General features: G+C 34.6%; 1 protein-coding gene across 1 annotated transcript; it reads left to right on the top strand.

Moving 5' to 3' along the window:
• Positions 1 to 3,529: 3,529 nt before the first annotated feature.
• Positions 3,530 to 6,759, top strand: LOC120145381 (auxin transporter-like protein 2). Its single transcript, XM_039159230.1, has 8 exons — positions 3,530 to 3,722; positions 3,837 to 4,022; positions 4,122 to 4,232; positions 4,396 to 4,581; positions 4,718 to 4,815; positions 5,259 to 5,466; positions 5,564 to 5,821; positions 6,305 to 6,759. Exons 1-8 carry the CDS (start codon positions 3,564 to 3,566, stop codon positions 6,584 to 6,586), a joined length of 1,488 nt encoding a protein of 495 aa, XP_039015161.1. The 5' UTR covers positions 3,530 to 3,563; the 3' UTR covers positions 6,587 to 6,759.
• Positions 6,760 to 21,362: the final 14,603 nt, after the last annotated feature.

Genomic DNA, 21,362 nt, shown 5'->3' with positions numbered 1-21,362 from the left:
TGTTATGTGTCAGAGAGCTAGGGGTATAGTTGGCATGCCAAGAGTCGAGGGTCTACGCGGTCCTTCGGGACATATATGTATTCTTTGGAACATGTGAAGTCTTATGAGACACATACTTGATCCCTAGTATAGTATAGGATTCTTAAGGAATGATATGTGGTCCTTATGGACATTATTTATATGACACTACGGTGCAATTCTACGTGGCACTCCGGTGCAATTCTACGTGGTACTTTGGTGCAATTATACGAGCTGTGGTGACAGCATAGTGCCAACCTCTATACTCACATATCTATAGTTCTCACATGTGTACATGGGCTTTGAAAAGAGAACATAATTTGATATAATGATATGTGTATTTCTAATGACATGGTACAAGTGCATATATGTCATGGTGATATGAGATGCTATGTGTTTATGTATTGTATGACTATAGAAATTAGTAATGTATTGTGGTATATTAAAATGTATTATATGTTTATGCTCATATGACGTAATTGAAGTCATGACAAGGGAATTAGTAAGGATAAACATGTTGGTGATATGAACAATGTAGGTGATATATGTATATGATGTTGATATGAATTGCATGATATGATATGTGTGATAGGGGTTATGGTATTTGTTACATAATATACATGAATATATGTGATGTATATATAAATGAGCTGTATGATTGGATAGCATAAAACGGTCCTGCATGATTAGTGTGTATGAATTCACTAGATGTTTTCTTTATGCCTCACTAAGTCATCGACTTAGCGTGTGAGTGTTCACACGCAGGTTACAGAAAGTGAATATAGAAGCTGTGAGGAGCAAGACAGGTCAGCATCTCCCTTACAAGATTTCAGATCAGAAAATAAATGAGTTAAATGATTTTTTTGTTATTTTGAATATAGTTGGCATGTACTAATTGATTGAGTTAAATATGCTCTGATCGATTTTGGTTATGTGGTCAAATTATGTAACTAAATCGCTTTTACTTTAATGGAAGTTTTAAATTTTCTTTGAATTTTATCACGAGTCAAAGTTTGAAAAGTCAATGACACCTCAGACTCGTATCCGGGCCGGGTACGGGTTGGGAGGTGTTACAGTACTTTTGACACTAGCTCTGAGAGATTGACAGTTTATAAAATCTTTCATCTAAAAATGAGCAGAGTCGGAATCACTTTCGCCTCCCTTTCTTCCTCTCCTTCACGAAAGTAGAGCATCTTGATTCTTGATATCAATAAACTTTCGTTTAATTACGGACTGTGACTCGTCACCTAAATTAAAAGGAGTGAACCGTCTTAACCACTTTGGTTTCATCAAATGTACTCAAACTTATTAGATTCATTGTCTATGTGCATGTCACTATCCAGACAATTTGCTTGCTTTCAAGTTATGCAAGAAGCAAACACTGGGATCACCTCATCAAAAGCTTATTCAAACTCACTTCACACTGAGAGATCATATGAAGAAAACATCTGGATTGCCTGATTGTTACATGTAGGACAAGTAACATGAGTAGATAATGTTAGAAGAAAAAGCAGTGCAGGGATAGATGGTCAAATGTTTGAGGTCCAGTGGCTGTGAAAAAGAAGCATATATACGATTCCTCAGGGAATGGCATAGCTGCCCGAACAGGCCCCATCAACATTGTCTCCAATTTGTATGTTTTTACCCACACCGGGCACATGAATAAAGGAGATATAAACAAGCTGCAAACTGCTACAACTTATAATAATTTAAAGAATACAGTGCTTCAAGGATAGATACCTAACTAGTTTTTCAATGGATTTTTCTAGCATAGTCCATTTATATGTCCTTAGTGCACATTTCAGCTAATATAAAGTAATTTGTTATTATTAGTTTGGGTGTTTTTCAATGGATTTTTCTAGACAAGCTTGTATAAACAGGATCCTTACATCTTCATATAAACATATTTATATAAACTTTAAATTTTACTCAAGTTGTATATGAGATAATTTTTCCAATTAAATCTTTTTTTATATATTATCCAGGAAAATAAGCAGAAACATAAGAAGCAGTAATCGAAGTACATAGAAATATGGGGGAGTAAATGGGCATGTGATAGAAGCAACTTTCAATGTTGATGTAATCCGTAAAGCGACCACGCCCGGTTGGGTGCAATCATTCGGTCTACCTTCTAATAATATGCTATGCCTTGTTCTTCTACCGTCTTACCCCCTCTCTATCTCTTTTTGAATTAATAATTGGTATCTGATCTATTAACCGACTAATTCAGATCAAATATTACAGAGACGAGAATGACCCTCTCAACCCAACTTATTCCATTCGTAAATGTCAAAATTCAAACTTCTTTTTAATTTAATCTCCTATTCAATATTTGAAATGTTATTATTATGGAGTGACAACTATACATAGGAAAAAAGGACAACTATTTTTATTATTGTGGAGTGTGATTTTAGTCGTCATAATTGATGTAATAGGGTCTGTTTGAAAGTACAATCAAGTCATTAGTGGTGGAATTTTACAAATAAAATTAAAAAAATTAATGCATGCCTTTAACCAATGTTTCAAAAAATTAATACTTCTTCCGATAGTTTTAATAGCTGACAGGAGTATTATTTTTCTAAAAATATTAATTTCAGATAATTTCATCTGGAAATGTGTCTTATTAATAATTAAGAATATAAACCTATCTTATAATCACCTAGTAATAATTAAAATTTCATTCTACACAATATTGGTTTTATGTTAGATTTAATAATTACTTCTTTAATGATTTAAATGAAAATATTTTATATTACATTAAATAATTTAAGGTCTAAGAAATATTGTATAAAATATTTTATACAATATAATTTATTAGGGTAAAGTACATAAATGCTCTTCCAATTACATGAAACCGTTTTATCGAGTCTTTTTATTATTAAAAATTATAAAATAATCCTCTAATTATAGAGAGTTACTTTGTTAAGTCCTTCAACTATTAAAAGATACAAAATGGTCACTTGATTATTCATTATGTTCTAAATTCATTATTTTTTGTTAAAAAAATTAATAATCGTCTGAGCTGGACGTTAAAATGTTGAGTGAGATATGATAATTGTTTGAGATTATGAGATCAGATTTTATCATATCTCGGTCAACAAATTAACGTATAACGCAACCATTGTTGAAAATGACGATTTTAAAACATAATGAATAGTCAGATAATCATTTTATAACATTTAATAGTCAATGTACTCAACAAAATAACTCGTAAGGTGTACTTCACCCAATTTATTACTAAAACTAGTGAAAAAGAGAAGCTTTAATTTTTAAGGTGTAAAAAGTGCAAACTCGCTCTCTAAAATACCTTTCAAACACAGCTTTTCTTTTTCATATCCTTCGAGAAGCCCTCCCCACTTCATGCCTTGAACTGTATGTATGTATATATATATATATATCCCCCCTCAACATCCCTACATTTTTCTCCATCAACTTCACCCTCACTTACCCTTTCCCTGCATTGAAATGTACTAGCAAGTTTGTCATCAAAGGAAAAAGAAAAAAAAACTAGTCTTTAGCGAAATCAAAACACAATTGAAGAGATAATGGCAAATGGCAGTGATAAGGTGGAGAATGTGATTGTTGGGAATTACGTGGAGATGGAAACCGAAGGGGAGCCAAAGGGCATCAAAAGCAAGGTTTCTAATCTCCTCTGGCATGGCGGTTCTGTGTATGATGCTTGGTTTAGCTGTGCTTCTAATCAGGTCTTTCCTGCCATCTCTTTTGCCATTTTCCTCCCCCCGCATGCATAAAACAGTGTTACTGATAAAAATTAAAACTTGTGGTTTTATTGGGATGATTTTTTGCGTGTTTTTCAGGTAGCTCAAGTGTTGCTTACATTGCCATACTCATTTTCTCAACTGGGGATGCTTTCTGGGATTCTCTTTCAGCTGTTCTATGGATTGTTGGGTAGCTGGACAGCTTATCTCATTAGCATACTCTATGTAGAATATAGAAAGAGAAAAGAAAGAGAGAAAGTTGATTTCAGGAACCATGTCATTCAGGTTTACTTTTTTTTTTAACTTCTTTACAAAGTAACAACTTTCAAGTGTATGATGAAATGACATTGAGAATCAGTAGTTTTTCTTTTTTAAATTGTGCAGTGGTTTGAGGTTCTTGATGGGCTCCTTGGGAAACACTGGAGGAACGTGGGTTTGGCATTTAACTGCAGTTTTCTCCTGTTTGGATCTGTCATTCAACTCATAGCTGTGCAAGGTACCTACCTGACTACTCATTATGATTCTTTGCTTTATCTCTATCCAAATATAAAATTGTTAATATATTTTAGAGAGAGAGAGAGAGAGAGAGGAATCATCATCATGCATGCACCCTGACAATAAATTCCCTGATGCTGGGTATCTTTTGTTTTGCTATTACAGCAACATATATTACATAAATGACAATCTGGACAAGAGGACATGGACTTACATCTTTGGTGCTTGTTGTGCAACCACCGTCTTCATCCCTTCATTTCACAATTACAGAATCTGGTCTTTTCTAGGCCTTATAATGACCACCTACACTGCTTGGTATCTCACCATTGCCTCCCTCCTCCATGGCCAGGTAAAAAAACACTCAAACTTGTTGAACATATTGGGTTGAAATTTCAGTCAAAAAGAAATCCTGCTTGTTCTGTCACAAACCATATTATTATAGTTGTATTAGTGTGATAAGAAGTTTTGTTTGACATTAAATGTAGGTTGAGGGAGTTAAACATTCTGGACCTACCAAGCTGGTGTTGTATTTCACAGGTGCCACCAACATTCTCTATACATTTGGGGGACATGCTGTCACTGTGTAAGAAGAAAAATTTATGTCTAGAATTCGTGTCTCTTACGTTTCAGTACAAATCTGACCATGTTTAATGTATAATTAAATGCTTAACTATTTGAGAATATAAATGCATGTAAAAATAGCTCTGGAAACGACCAGACCTTTAACTCTTCTAGACATGATCTGACCACCATTGGAGAACTAATGACCAATCCTTGGAGTAAAATTGCCCTTTGTAAGCGTGGGACGCAAAAAGTTGTTTTGTTCTCGGGAACCCTAATATTCCTTTTCCATGAAGAAAGCCAATGTTCTTTTTTCTTTTACTTTCACTTTTATCATTGAGCAGATGCCAAGAGATGTTGGGGGGGGGGGGTCCAGCTTTGTGTGCCAAATGTGACATTAAAGTTCATGGAACTGAACATGGATTAATTTTGCTAATTAATGAAATGTTGCTAATTAATGTGCAGGGAGATCATGCATGCTATGTGGAAACCTCAAAAGTTCAAGGCTATATACCTGATAGCAACATTGTATGTGCTGACACTGACACTTCCTTCAGCTGCTGCAGTTTATTGGGCATTTGGGGACATGCTTCTCAATCACTCAAATGCCTTTTCTCTCCTCCCAAGAACTCCCTTCAGAGACATGGCTGTCATTTTAATGCTCATCCACCAGGCATGCCTATGAAAAAATTCCATTGTCAGATCCTTCCATGCATGCATAACAAAATAGTACATAACAATGTTTTTTTATCTCGGTGCTTATGGTGCAGTTCATAACATTTGGATTTGCATGCACGCCACTATATATTGTATGGGAGAAAGCAATTGGGATGCATGAGTGCAAGAGCCTATGCAAAAGAGGAGCAGCAAGATTGCCAGTAGTTGTCCCCATTTGGTTCTTGGCTATCATCTTCCCTTTCTTCGGACCGATAAACTCCGCCGTGGGATCTCTCCTTGTCAGCTTCACTGTTTATATAATTCCGGCACTAGCTCACATCTTCACCTTCAGATCAGCCACCGCTCGAGAGGTATTATCCATAAATTTTAAACTCTAAACCTTAAATCTTCGTTAATCAGAATAAGAATAGGAAAATGTAGATATCTGATATATTTTTTTACTAAAATATCAGTCCAACATTTGACATTGAGAATTGAAAAAGATATTAGCTGTGTTGATTTGATTTAGCATTAAATAAATCCAAAGTTCAAAGAATAAGAAACAGAGTGTGGTAGCGTGTAGTCACTGTCTAGCAGACCAGTACCGGGTCTTTCTCCTAAACAGATAATGTTTTTAGATGTAGCACTGGAAATTTTCGGGCAACATGTAATAGTTTTTGCAAAAGGCACGAGATTCGTGCTGCAAATTTTAAACAGAATATGTTCATTTTCGTACCTGATTCCCCATATCTGGGGTACTACATAAAACTTGCCTTTTTTCTAAGAACTCATAGAGAAAAAAATATTCATGTATATGATCATTGACATGTGATGTTTGATGAACGTTTATGCAGAATGCAGTGGAGCAACCACCCAAATACTTTGGAAGATGGGTAGGAACATACACAATAAACGTGTTCATTGTGGTTTGGGTTTTGATTGTCGGGTTTGGATTCGGTGGATGGGCGAGCATGACGAATTTCATACACCAGATTGACACATTTGGGTTGTTCACAAAGTGTTACCAGTGTCCACCATCGGCACTGGCCGCCTCACCGCCACCGCCCAACCATGACCTTAACGCCACTGCAGCTGCTACTCTACACCACCCTTTCAACCACACTCATAGGCCCTGAATATTGTCATCGTGTCATTTGAGCACAATGGTGATCCTTGTTACTTAAAGATCGTCGACAGAGAGCTTAAATGGAAGTTCACAAACCAGATTATACACACAATGGCCATCCAATTTGAGTCTCTCTGTTTTTTTTTTTCTATTTAACTTAGGGAGTTTGTAATGCATTTCCTATTGTCGTAACCGGTTTTCGTCCGGGTACGAAATATTTATTTGGCGGGAAAATTGATGTGAATAAATGGTTTTTGAAAATAATTTGGGAGTCGCCATCGGCCTTTTGGGTCAGGTAGGTCGAATACCTAAAAATTATCTTTTAAAAGAGTTTTTAAGAAAACATCAGTTAAAAGATAAACTGATCTACATTTTAACCAAAGATTCATTCTTTTTAATAATAAAAAGGGGTTCGTGGTCGATTACGTTTGGGGAAGGATTAGCACCCAACAACGCCCAAAATTGGTACTTATTAATTATAAATTGTCTCTTATTATTGGAAATTTAAAAATTCAAAAATATGTTTAATTTATAATCCTATTATTTCAAAGTTATAATTATATAATAAAAAATATATTTATATATAAAATATAAATAAAATATTTATTTATTTAGAAATATCAGAAAAGGACTTCTAGGTGCCTTAAGACAGCTCTTTTTTTCGATATTAAAAAATAAATAAACAATTAATATATAATTTTAAAACAATAAGATATTTATTATTTAAAATATCAGAAAATAGACATCCAGTTATTTTAAGACTGCCATTTCTTAATATTAAAAAATAAATAAATATATATTAAAACATAATTATTAAAAGTAATTTATGAAATATAGGATTTTAAAAAAATATATTATTTATTATATATATATATATATTATTTTATAAATAATAATAATAATGAAATAATAATTAAAACAATAAAAAATAATAAAATAAATAATGATTAAAATAAAAGGAAATAAAAATATAGTATTAAAATGTAAAATATTAAAAATTATAGTAAAAAAATAAAAACTAATGAAATTAATGATTAAAATGTAAGATTATAGAACTAAAGTCCTAATTCGAAATATTATAAAATTTGAGTGCTAACAGTGTGATTTAACCATAATTCATAATACGGGATTAAAATAAAAATTACTAAACTATGAGGGACTAAATTTGATATTTACCTTAAATATATATATGTTGATAAGGACTAAATTAAAATAAAATAAAATTAAAAGACTAAATTAAAATAATCAGAAATTAATTTCAGTGACTAAATTGTAATGATCACAAACTATAATGACTGCGGACAGGGTTTACCCCTGATAGAAATTACACGCACACCCCTCCCCCTAAACGACGTCGTATGGGGGAGGGCTTATAAACCCTAAACGGCTGGCCCTACGGGCCAGCATCTTCATTCTCTTCTTTCCTCTTCTCTCTCTATCTGAGAGAGAAGAAAAACTCTCTCGCCTCTCTCTTCCTTCTTCCCGCCGGAGGCTGGCCGACCAGCGACCGGCAGCCTTACTCTACCATCGACCATCACTACCGGCCACCGTGCGGTGGCCGGAGTTAGGAAAATTAACCCAAACCGTAGATCACTACATCCTAAGGTCGAATACAGCCTCTATTTATCCTAAAAATCCTTAGAAATTCCTAGATCTAGGATTTTACCTTCGAAATCCGAAGGTTTCCGGTGATGTTTCGAGTGCCTCCGATGACAAAGTAAGCTCTCTCTTCTCTTCTCTTCTATTTTCCCTTTTTTTTATACTGGTTCGTCGTGGACGGCTGGAATGACTCCTCTGGGAGCTTCGATGGGCGTCGTGGCAGTGAGGTAGCGACGTGGGGCGGCTGACCGTCGGTAGTGGCTGGTTGGAGCACTTGGCAGCAGGGGGATGAGGCAATGGTAGAGGCGGCGCCGCGTGGCAGCTGGGAGCTTTTGGAAGCAGCGGCGGCTGGGGCTAGGGTTAGAAAACCTTAGCTGATATGTTACAAACCCTAAAGGGTTTGGGCCATCTATTTTGGATTTGTAATATTTATTAAATAATAATAATATATATATATAAATAATAATAATAATATTTATAATAATAATAATTATTTAAGTAAAATAAAAATTAGTGTCTACAGCTGCCCCTCTTTGCTCATTCTTGTGTTAACAAGAATAGAGCAAAGACGAAAAAGACAATAATTTTTTAGCTTATTTTGAGTAATATGGAAATGTTGAAAACATTCTGCCCAGAGGTCTTATGAATGATCCTGAGGGTTTGAAAACATCAAAAAGCTCCCGAAGGCTTTTTGAAAACATCATGCACTGCAGGACTTACAAATGACCCTGAGGGTTTGAAAACATTAAAAAGCTCCCGAAGGCTTTTTGGAAACATCATGCACTGCAGGACTTATAGATGACCCTGAGGGTTTGAAAACATTAAAAAGCTCCCGAAGGCTTTTTGGAAACATCATGCACTGCAGGACTTACAGATGACCCTAAGGCTTTGAAACATCAAAAAGCTCCCGAAGGCTTTTTGGAAACATCATGCACTGCAGGACTTACAGATGACCCTGAGGGTTTGAAAACATTAAAAAGCTCCCGAAGGCTTTTTGGAAACATCATGCACTGCAGGACTTACAGATGACCCTAAGGCTTTGAAACATCAAAAAGCTCCCGAAGGCTTTTTGGAAACATCATGCACTGAAGGACTTACAAATGACCCTAAGGCTTTGAAACATCAAAAAAACTCTCGAAGGCTTTTTGGAAACATCATGCACTGAAGGACTTGCAGATGACCCTAAGGTTTTGAAAACATCAAAAAGCTCCCAAAGGCTTTTTGGAAACATCATGCACTGAAGGACTTACAGATGACCCTAAGGCTTTGAAAACATCAAAAAGCTCCCGAAGGCTTTTTGGAAACATCATGCACTGAAGGACTTACAGATGACCTGAAGGCTTTGAAAACATCAAAAAGCTCCCGAAGGCTTTTTGGAAACATCATGCACTGAAGGACTTACAGATGACCCGAAGGCTTTGAAAACATCAAAAAGCTCCCGAAGGCTTTTTGGAAACATCATGCACTGAAGGACTTACAGATGACCCGAAGGCTTTGAAAACATCAAAAAGCTCCCGAAGGCTTTTTGGAAACATCATGCACTGAAGGACTTACAGATGACCCGAAGGCTTTGAAAACATCAAAAAGCTCCCGAAGGCTTTTTGGAAACATCATGCACTGCAGGACTTACAGATGTGGGAAATAGTTTACTAAGTAAAAAAACTAAGGAAATCGTTTTCTTATTTTTCATCAATTTCATTTTTAGCAAAGATTGAATGAGAAACTATGGAAATCTTTTTCTCATTTTTTTTTTCAAAATAACATGTTGATTGGGTAACATGCCCCAATCTCAAGATAATGCTCATTTTTGTGGATTGTGTCCATCTCTTCTTCAGATGTTTGCATGATTCTTGTATTTGTGGTTTTGAATACCTTCTTCGTGTAAGGTATTTTTTACCCTGAATCTTCTTGTTCTTCAGAAGATCTGTAAAACTTCATGTTTAAATGCACTCAGATGTATCAATGTAATGCATTGTCTATTGTGTAAATGATATTCTTATGAATGCATGAATGTTGATGCAATCTTCATTTGACTTCAAAGTGGTGAACTCGATCTTCCTTCAGTTCATCATTTATTGCCAGGGTTACCTCTGGATATCAATATCGCAACTTATGCTATCAAGCTTGCATTCATGCAGAATCATCTGATCAACTTGTATCTTTGTTGTCTTCTTTGCTTCATGAAAGTCTCAGAAGAATTGTTTCATTTGTGGAACTCTTGTCGTAGTCAGAACTATGACCTTGATGCCCCATTTTATCTTGGATAAAACCAACTTTATTTGTTTGGACTTGTGTAGAAATCCCATAAAGTTTTCATCTTTGAAAAGAGAATCTGTCATCTTTAAAAAGAGAATCTATCATCTTTGAAGAGTGTAGATGTAGATATGCTTGACTCAGCAGGGATTAATTAGGAGAGTAGAGTCTGTTCTGATTTGACTCTTGAAACATATCACAAGGAGGATTTATTCCAATTCATTTCATGTCTCCACATCTAATTGGATCTCGAACAAAGCAACTCAAACCATATCATGTAAAGATGTTTAACAACAACCTATTGTTTGATCTTAGTTGGCTCCACTAGTTTCTTGTTGTCAAAATTTTCAGCTCTCCTTCTGTGGAAAGAAATCTTCATTATATCTCACTTTTAATCTTGAAGTTGAAGAAGACAGACTTCATCTTGGATCAATAAATGGAAACCATATGATCGCAACATTGGTTCAGCATCAGAATAACAGGTTCGTAAAACATTTGACAGTGCATTCATCCTTTCATGTGGCTTCTGTTCAGATGTTCGTAAAACATTTGACAATACATTCATCCTTTTTTTGTGGCTTCTGCCAAGATTTCTCAATCATTGAAGTTCTTTGCCTAGTGTTCAAAGCTTTTGAATGATGTCACAAGACCATTTGAGAACAAAAACTCAGTGGGGATTCAAGTGTAATGTTGGTATGACCAAAAAGTTGGTCAAATTTACAAGATATGCTGGTGTCGAATTGAATAGAAGACACTAATTGATCTTGATATCATCTTGGGCAAAGACAAATGTGATACTGATCACGTTTTCTTCTATAATGATCTTTGTAGAAAGTAGAAACACATCAACTGTAGGATCCATGTACAGAAAAAAGTTCATGAAATTCTTGCTGCTGGGGATGAAACGCACGTGATAACCCAAAATAGATAAAAAATCAGTTCAGTCTGGCTAACAATAATGACCCCAGTAACAACGAGAAATGTTAATATATGTAAGTCGAGCTTCTCTCTTCAATGTCATCAAGTAAAAAAATTGATGTGAAAAACAGCTTCCTAATCCCAATAGTATGGTTGAAACTAACTGCCAGGAATCTCAAAGAAATATTTTCAATTGTCACCTGTTGAGTAAACATTTGTTCAACAACATGATCATAATGTATCTGCCTGATGAACGAAATAATTATGTATAGTCAGCTCGACTGTCACTGTTTCACCATTTTCATTCTTCATATCTTTCTGTCTCATTAGAAATATTTGTTAAAGTCAATGATCTCGACACAGGATGATATGGGCCTTCAGCATGCCCCAACATTGGCTAATACAAGTGTCCAAAATGCATCAACAGTCCTGATTCTGATTGAAAGGGGTTTTCAGCATGCCACAACATTCGCTTCTTGTTAATTTGAGCCTTTAAAATGCCCCACATGGATCTGTCTGAAAGAACCTTTAAAATGCCTCAACATTTGCTGATACAGATGTTAAAAGTGTGCTCAACATTACTTCTTGTTGAGATGAGCCTCCAAGAATGCCCAAATATTCATATTGTTGTGAGCCTTCAAAATGCCCCAATATTCTATTTCTGTTTGAAATGGGCTTTCAAGCTGCCTCAATATTCTGCTTCTGATTCACTCTCAATGTCTGTTTAACTGAAATGTCATGATCCCCACGATGTCCAATTTTAACAATGAACTATTGTAGGTACTTGTGGCTTTATTCATGCCCCAAATCTGTTTATGTTGAATACTCTCATTCTGGTGTCACTAAACAGTAATATTATCAAGTAACTGGAGAAATATGTGTCTTCTGAATGAGGTGACCATTTTCTGTATCTGGAGGGATTTAGTCGGACAGATCAGTAAAAATAGCTTGGTAATCCGTTCCAGGCTGACACAGTGGCTTATCATCTTTCAATGAAAGCCATCTCTGAAATATACTTTTCTGTGGGAGAGAAACCAATTTACGCGAACAGTAATCTGATGCAATAGCAAGACTACATATACAGTGGTACAGGCTCATAAAAAATCCACACCCATGCAACATGTTGATTCTGATAACAACTCATCTGATTATGAAGCGATCTTTCAGGATGATTTCACAGATATTGATAGTTCTTCTGATATCGAGGAAATCCTGAATTCTTATTCTGATGAGGAGAATAAACTGTTATACTTGACAAAAACAGGATATTCAGAGGTTGAGGCTTCAATAGCCATGGAGAGATGTGGTTCAGATTCATCAATTGCAAAATTGACAGATTTTATATGTGCTGATCAACTGGTTAAGGCTACTGACACACTTCTTCCGGTAGAAGATAGGAAGCCATTATACAATGATCCCAATTACAAGCAAAGTCGAAACTTGGGCTATGATTTGTGGAAAGGAAGAAGCAGAGGAAGCTTGAAAAGAAGCTTCTTAATGAAGAAGATCATGCAGTTCATCTTATAATTCCAATGATTGGTTCTGTGGTTCCTACCGAACCAGATCAGATAACTCAAAGAATACTTCCAGAAGATGCTATTGGGCCTCCTTATTTCTACCATGAGCAAATTCATCTTTCAAATCCAATGATTGGTTTTGGGGTTCATACCAAACCAGATCAGATAACTCAAAGAACAATTCCAGAAGATGCTATTGGGTCTCTTTATTTCTACTACGAGAACATGGCACTTGCTCCAGTTAATGTTTGGATTGGAATATCACAGTACTTATTCGATGTAGAGCCAGAATTTGTAGATTCGAAGCATTTTCATGCTACTATACTGAAAAGGGGATGTATTCATAATCTGCCAATTGAGAACAGATTTTCTCTTATCTTGTTTTCTCCACGCACTATACATGATTTTTCTATTGACAAAGAAATGATGGCCTTCCTAGGATCCAAGAACAAAGTTGAACTGTTTATAAACATGTACAGGAAGTGCCAAATTGACAGAAAGGATCCACAAGGTTCTTGAAGCTTGTGATAATGAGCCACCTTCGAGTGTCCAAAAGTATGTTCTTGATGAGTGCTGAAAATGGAATCTGGTATGGGTTGGAAGGAATAAAGTTACTCCATTTGAACTTGATGAGGTGGAAATGCTTCTAGGTTTCCCTAAAAACTATACACGAGGAGGAGGATCTGCTAGAGATATGTTCCCCAGTGATATCAATGTCCTGTTTCTTTTTGCTGGAATCAGTGCTGCAGAGGTCGCCTTCTACTGTCTTGGCATATCTTTGAAAATAGATGTGCAAGAACTGAATGATGATCGGTTGGAGCAATTGATGAGTAGATTTGTCGAATTCGACCTTGTTGTCAGTGGCATCCAGCGTAACAACCTTACTGGAAGAAATAAACATCATCAGGATGAACTCGAGGATTTTTGTTGATGCATTTTCTTGCAATGACTGCTATAACGACTGTCTTTCTATTGCTCCAAATATGTTCCACTCTTTTCGAATCATGAAACGGTTTAGTTGACAATAAAACTGGTAATCTTCAACTTTTGGAATCCTGTAACCAATGTTACCCTATATAAAAAGCCTATAAGGATAGATTTTGTTCCAATGTCTTATTCTGTGCCATAAGTCCTCAAATTCAAATTCAGAAATCTTCTGAAGGACATAATGGATATCATCACAAAGAAAATGATCGGCATAGAAGAAGTAGCAATGATGTATCAAGACTTGAGCCAGCATCATAGTATAACCAGAGCGCAGATAGTGACTTGTTCATTCCCATAATACATCTTACTGGGACCTATATCTCTGTGATGTAATCTGCCAGAAACATGGATTAATGGCTGGGGAAAGTAATTTGTCTGGTGATGCTTATCGACCTCAACATGAGATAAACGATAATCTTTCTTGACGAGCTACTAATAATGTCATAGGGGAGTGTCACAAGTTCAATTCCCCAGACTTTCTGGCTTCTTGGACCACTTGCCTTCAAAAATGTGAAGTGCTTCATTCTTCTGGCCTCGTTCATTCTTTTTCTACAACAGAGGTAGAATAAGCAACAATTGCTTCAAGGACCTTTCTCATTTGAGACTGCCATGTTTGAAAATATTTTTTCCTCCTTTGTTTATTGAAGAATGAAAGAATTTTTCAAAGTATTACCCCTTTCAGGTTCACAATATAATCGAATAATAAACAATGAGTTTAATGAATATCAAATAAATCAACTACACTTTTAAATCATTCAAAAATCATAGTCCTATGGCAAGTGTCAAAATTATTGACTGATTTAAGGTGTAGGTTGATTTTGGTAAAGTAGGTTTTTTCAAGTTGGTTCAGTATGTCGCTTCGAGCTTCCACTAACTTGAAGAAATGATTGTTATGCTCATCTTGTAGAGATACTTCTTGATTCTAGAATCTCAGGAACGTCTTTGGGATGTGTGGTGCTTCATTAAGAGCTTAAGATCGTCTCTTATGTCGTTGTTGCACCATTCAATATTCGAGCCGCCTTTTCAGGTTTTCAACTCGAATCCTCCTTTGGTTCTAAGATTTTATTTAAAAATTTACATCTTGAACCCCCTTTTATCATTTTTTATATCATGCATTAAAGATTTTAAAGACCAATTTTTGCAAATAAAAATCAATCTTGAGAGGCGGGATGAATTCTGAAGATATTCTCTTTTACTTAGAAATACATGTATGATTAAAATGGACTTTTCAGGTACGTAACGTAGGCCATGGCTTATGGTTACGAAAGAAAGGGATAAAAAGGCTCAAATAAGTGTTTAAGGGTAATCAAACTAAGGATCAATTTATTCTGATGCCATCAATCTTGCCTTGCTTAACTTGGATCTGCTTTGTTGGGGATTTTTTTATCATTTGGATCCCTCTAGACTGCCAAATTTTGGATTCATTTCCATTTTCTCATATCTTTAGCATTTCTTGCTCTTCTTGTTTGTACTTGATCAACCTTGTAATTTGAGGCTCAATAATTCACCCATCTTGATTCAATTTTTTTCTTTTTCCTTTTTTTTTCTTTCTTTGCTGGATGAGTATAATACTTCAATTGCTTTGATCACCTCCTTTTCCTTTTGCATTTTGGAGGTTTTCCATTATTCTTGATTGGATTGATCTTCAAGCACTCTGTATTTGACATACTTTGTAGTTCAAAACTTTCATGACTTTATGGAAACTTGTCTTTGCAATAAAAAATGTATTGACAATCTTTATTTTTGTGAGCCAATATCCTTCACCTTGCCCCCTAATGTGGAGGGTGATCCTTGGTTAGGGTTGAATCAGAAGAAAAATCATTCAGGCTCAAGTGGGGACAACAAAGGATATATATATATATATATTAAAGGATAAATAAAACGATGCTGTTCGTCATCTCATACACAAAAACCTTTGTATAAAGAGGTATCTCCAGGGGGATGAATATTCAAGATTAATTTTACTTACATGAAAAATGTAATTAATGCATGATATATTTATTTCAATCAATCACTTTCCCTTTCTTCTTTGAGTATGTCCTAATCACTCGAAATTATCATCAATAAGTTGGTCCATGATGCCTCATCTCGTCTCTTCTTGAAGTAAAATTCACGGATAATTGAAAGTTTGGTTCTTTTGAGGTCTTTTGGTTTATGATGGTTTTGTGTTTGGAAGGATAAATGTGTGACTCTTAAAGTCATGTATATGGTGGAAGGTAATATCATCAATCAACTCTATCCGATAAGGTAAACATCTAGAGTTGATGTCTCAAAAACAAGTAGAGACATTTCTTCAGAATCTCAGATAAATGTAGTGTCAGGATTTGGTTTTGGTAAGGGTCGAGTAATTGGCATTGGATGGGATATTGAAGATATAATTTTATCACTTGCCAATAGATCTATAACTCTTGAAAAATTAAAAGAAATATTTAATCTACTTGATACTCAATAATCTCAAGGTTAAAACTTGATTCCTTGCTCATAACCATAAAAGCAATACATATTTATTTATTGCACAAAAGGTGGAGGAAGGAAAAAAAAGTTCAAACAAGATGCTGAAAACAGAAAGTATTACAGTGGTAGATAACACTTCCACTTATTTATTTTATTATGCCTCATTACTCCTATAATGGTATGTAATAGGATCAAGGTTCTTTTCTTCATTTGTCCCCCATTTCTTGATCATTTCTTGTGTCAAAACCCCTTTGTCAACAAGCATCTCAATTTCTTTTAACAGTGGCCTACAATTGCCTGTAGAATGCCCCTTTACCCCCAAGTGGAAATTACAAACACTATCTTGATCATAGCTATGAGCAGAAGGGTTTGATGTCACTTTAGTTGGTCTTGGTGTGATGTATTGACCTTTAACCAAATGAGGATACAAGTCTGAAATAGAAGTTTGGAATACTTCCAAAGTTTTTCTTGATCGCATGACTTTCTTTGGTCGATCCGAACAGTTACTTGCTCTTTTTCTTTTGTAATTACGAGGACTCTGGATGCGATATTCATTCACATGATCAGCTTTTGCTTTTTGATCCATCGGGCTCTTGGATATGACTTTTGAATTTTCTTCACTGATTACATTCTCAATTAAATCTCCACTTGTCATGAGATTCTCGAATTCCTTTGTCGGATTTGCCTGCATTAACTCGAAGAAAGGCGCTGGAAGGGAATCACGAAACATACGTGATATTTTTTCTTCTAACATAGGAGGTTGAACTTGTGCTGTCACTCCTCTCCATCTTAGGGCATATTCTTGAAGTCTTTCATTGGTTTTCTTCTTTACTCTTCGAAGATCCATACGTGTTGGAACTAAGCCTTTAACATACCGATATTGTCCCAAAAATGCATCAGCTAGATCTACCCATCTCTTGATCTGTTCTTGGGTCAACTGATTGTACCAGACTACTGTTGGGCCAACAAGACTATCATGGAAATAGTGAATTAATAGATCATCAGAACTCAAATATCCTTCCATTTTTCTGCAAAACATTCTCAAATGGATTAAGGGACAACTGGTGCCATCATATTTCTCAAAATCAGGCATTTTGAATTCATGGGGAATAATCAAATCTGGAACCAAGCTGAGCTTTCTTGCTTCTAATTCTTTGTGGTGGGCACTAACATCTTTCATGTTTCTGATTGATTTCTCTGTCCTCTTGACTCTCTCCTCATATTGTGAATAATTAATGAGGCTATTCTTTGGGTTTGAGTGGGATGCTCCAGGGTATGTTATCTTTCTCGATTCTTCAATCTGATAGCACGATTTCTTTTTAGCAGTTATCTTTTCTTTATCAGATTCCATTCCCTGAATAATTTGATATGATTCATCTGGTACTGAATCTGACGCTTCTTTCCTTATATCCGGAGGTAACCCTGTCAATTGTTCTGGCCACTGGTCTTGTAGTCCCTTATAAGATTGCTCCATTGTTTTCATGATGATAGTAAAGTAATATGAATGAATGGTCTTGGTTTTCACTGTTACAAAACCTTTCATTAATTATTAACATGTTTTTATAATTAAAGTACATGACAGTACTTAAATAAAAATGTGAAAAATGCATAAAATGGAAAAATAAGAATGCAAAATGTGCAATTCAAAGATATAAAAAGTAAAAAATACAAAATGAAAATGCACAGATACAAAATGTAAATGCATGTATGAAAATGTGTTACTTATGAGTGATCATCTTAGAACATATTTCATTGAACACAAAAGCTTCAGTACATCAAACAAAATTTTTACATGTAGGGGACAACTTTCAGTCCTAATTTCAACAAAACTTTACATATAGGGAATAACTTTCCCATTTTCTTCTTTAAAACCAAGTTAGTTTATCAGCTTATGGGCCATATTGCTTGTCTGGACTACAGCTTCTTCCATGACATTCTGGTGTTCTTTCATCTCCTATGTCAATTCTTGGAGTTGATCATTTTCCTTTGTGAGAGAACATTTGTGTTAAAAAAGTTTTTGGACAAGATCTTCATGTATGTTGCAACTCTTTTTCAATTTGGTGACCCCTGCTATCCACTCTTCTGGGTGTTTCCTATACCAGCATTTTGAAAGGCTTGACTGACCTTCTGGAAGTCTTCATGTATGGTTTCCATTTTGGTGCTCAATTTATCGTTTTCAATCTTCAAATGACGTATTTGAGCTTCAAACCTCAACAAATCTTCTTCTCTCTGGGCGCCCCTACTGATATTCTTACCTTTGAAGACTTTTGGTATTAATTTATCAGGACCCTCGGTTATCAAACTAGGTCGATCATTTACCATAAATTGTAAGGTTCCATGATCCAAAAGACTTTGGACTCGGCGTTTGAAGGCAAGACAATTCTCGATGGTATGTCCTTGAGCTCCGACATGATATTCACAATGAACGTTGATGTCATACCAATTTGGATACGGAGGTTGGAACGGTTTTATACAATATGGATCCACTTCTCGTGCTTCAAGTAGCTTCTCATACAACTCTTTATATGATATGGGGATAGTATCAAGATGAGAACCATCTTTTATCTTGGATTGAACCTGAGTTTTAGACATCGGGAGCAGACCAAACTTCAACGATTTCGAATTGAATGATTTCTTCTCATCTCTGGGAGCTTTTACAATTGTCATCATTTCATTGGTATCTCCAGACGATTTGTGAATACGAATGATGACTGTCTGTAATTTCTCGAATTGGTTAAGAATCGAAGTCCCTTGCGTATTTGAAACTGCAGAGTTAGGTTCATTGAGCTCTCTCTTTTTCTGTGCTGGAATCTCTTTTCCTTTGGCCAAAACAGATATTCTATCCATCATCTTGATCATCTGCTCTCTTATTTCTCGTATCTCCTTTTGCTCTTCAATGGTCATACGATCTTTGGGTGCATAGCTTGCTTCTATCCTCAGAGTTTCCTCAGGATGTCTTTCTTTGGCTGCATCATATTTTGTTTGATCATAAAACTTTTTGTCTATTTACAATTTCTTTCCAATATGATGAACAGTCTTTCAAGTAAACACCTTTTGGTTATGCTATGATCATGCAATGCAAACAAAAGAAATGAGAAAAAATAAAATAGTTAGTACCAACTAATGAAAAAAATCTATCTATCAAGGTATAAATCTTAACCTCATGCTTTCTAGTTCCATGCTTTGTTTGGAAAATTTAACCTAACCGCATGATTTTTAGTTCGCAGGCATTTATTCAGAAAAAATAATAAATTAAAAAATTAAAAGCTAAAGCTTATTTCTCCTTTGTGTACACCTAAGGACAGAGGTTCAATACTGTCTTAGATCAGGAGAAGTTCTAAGGTTTATTACATGTAGGGTTTTAGTTCTAGGAGTAAAGGTACTCGAATTGTCCTTGTTAGTGCCCCCTTGGGCTGTCAACCCTCAATCCTAGTCCATTACAGATTTAAATGGATCGAGTTCAATTCGAGGGGATACATTTCTCTATACCTGACACGGAGAATAAATTCTCACGAAGACATAGAGCATATGAATCCCGAAAGTTACTTGCTAGGTCTGACACGGAGAATAAATTCTCACGAAGACGTCGCTTTCACTCCCACTTAAAAGGGACAAACTCAATTATAGAGCCTTATGTTATGCAATGCAAGTGTTGTGTGTGAGGAGAAATGTTCAAACTTCTAACAGATAAATATAATAAAAAAAATTAATGATAAGTATATGAAAATAGTATATAATAAAAAATTTTGAAATAAAAGAATTAAAAATTAAATAAATGATTTTTTTTAATTTCTAATTAATAGAGACGATTTATAATTAATTTCAAAGCATGACTGTCCCCAGCAGAGTCGCCAAGCTGTCGTAACCGGTTTTCGTCCGGGTACGAAATATTTATTTGGCGGGAAAATTGATGTGAATAAATGGTTTTTGAAAATAATTTGGGAGTCGCCATCGGCCTTTTGGGTCAGGTAGGTCGAATACCTAAAAATTATCTTTTAAAAGAGTTTTTAAGAAAACATCAGTTAAAAGATAAACTGATCTACTTTTTAACCAAAGATTCATTCTTTTTAATAATAAAAAGGGGTTCGTGGTCGATTACGTTTGGGGAAGGATTATCACCCCCAAAACGCCCAAAATTGGTACTTATTAATTATAAATTGTCTCTTATTATTGGAAATTTAAAAATTCAAAAATATGTTTAATTTATAATCCTATTATTTCAAAGTTATAATTATATAAAAATATATTTATATATAAAATATAAATAAAATATTTATTTATTTAGAAATATCAGAAAAGGACTTCTAGGTGCCTTAAGACAGCTCTTTTCTTCGATATTAAAAAATAAATAAACAATTAATATATAATTTTAAAACAATAAGATATTTATTTATTTAAAAATATCAGAAAATAGACATCCAGTTATTTTAAGACTGTCATTTCTTAATATTAAAAAATAAATAAATATATATTAAAACATAATTATTAAAAGTAATTTATGAAATATAGGATTTTAAAAAATATATTATTTATACATATATATATATATATTTTTTTTTATAAATAATAATAATAATGAAATAATAATTAAAACAATAAAAAATAATAAAATAAATAATGATTAAAATAAAAGGAAATAAAAATATAGTATTAAAATGTAAAATATTAAAAATTATAGTAAAAAAATAAAAACTAATGAAATTAATGATTAAAATGTAAGATTATAGAACTAAAGTCCTAATTCGAAATATTATAAAACTTGAGTGCTAACAGTGTGATTTAACCATAATTCATAATACGGGATTAAAATAAAAATTACTAAACTATGAGGGAGTAAATTTGATATTTACCTTAAATATATATATGCTGATAAGGACTAAATTAAAATAAAATAAAATTAAAAGACTAAATTAAAATAATCAGAAATTAATTTCAGTGACTAAATTGTAATGATCACAAACTATAATGACTGCGGACAGGGTTTACCCCTGATAGAAATTACACGCACACCCCTCCCCCTAAACGACGTCGTATGGGGGAGGGCTTATAAACCCTAAA

Source organism: Hibiscus syriacus, unplaced genomic scaffold, assembly GCF_006381635.1.
Source record: "Hibiscus syriacus cultivar Baekdansim isolate YM2019G1 unplaced genomic scaffold, ASM638163v2 tig00110893_pilon, whole genome shotgun sequence".
Lineage (NCBI taxonomy): Eukaryota > Viridiplantae > Streptophyta > Magnoliopsida > Malvales > Malvaceae > Hibiscus > Hibiscus syriacus.
This window is presented reverse-complemented; position numbering and strand designations above follow the sequence as displayed.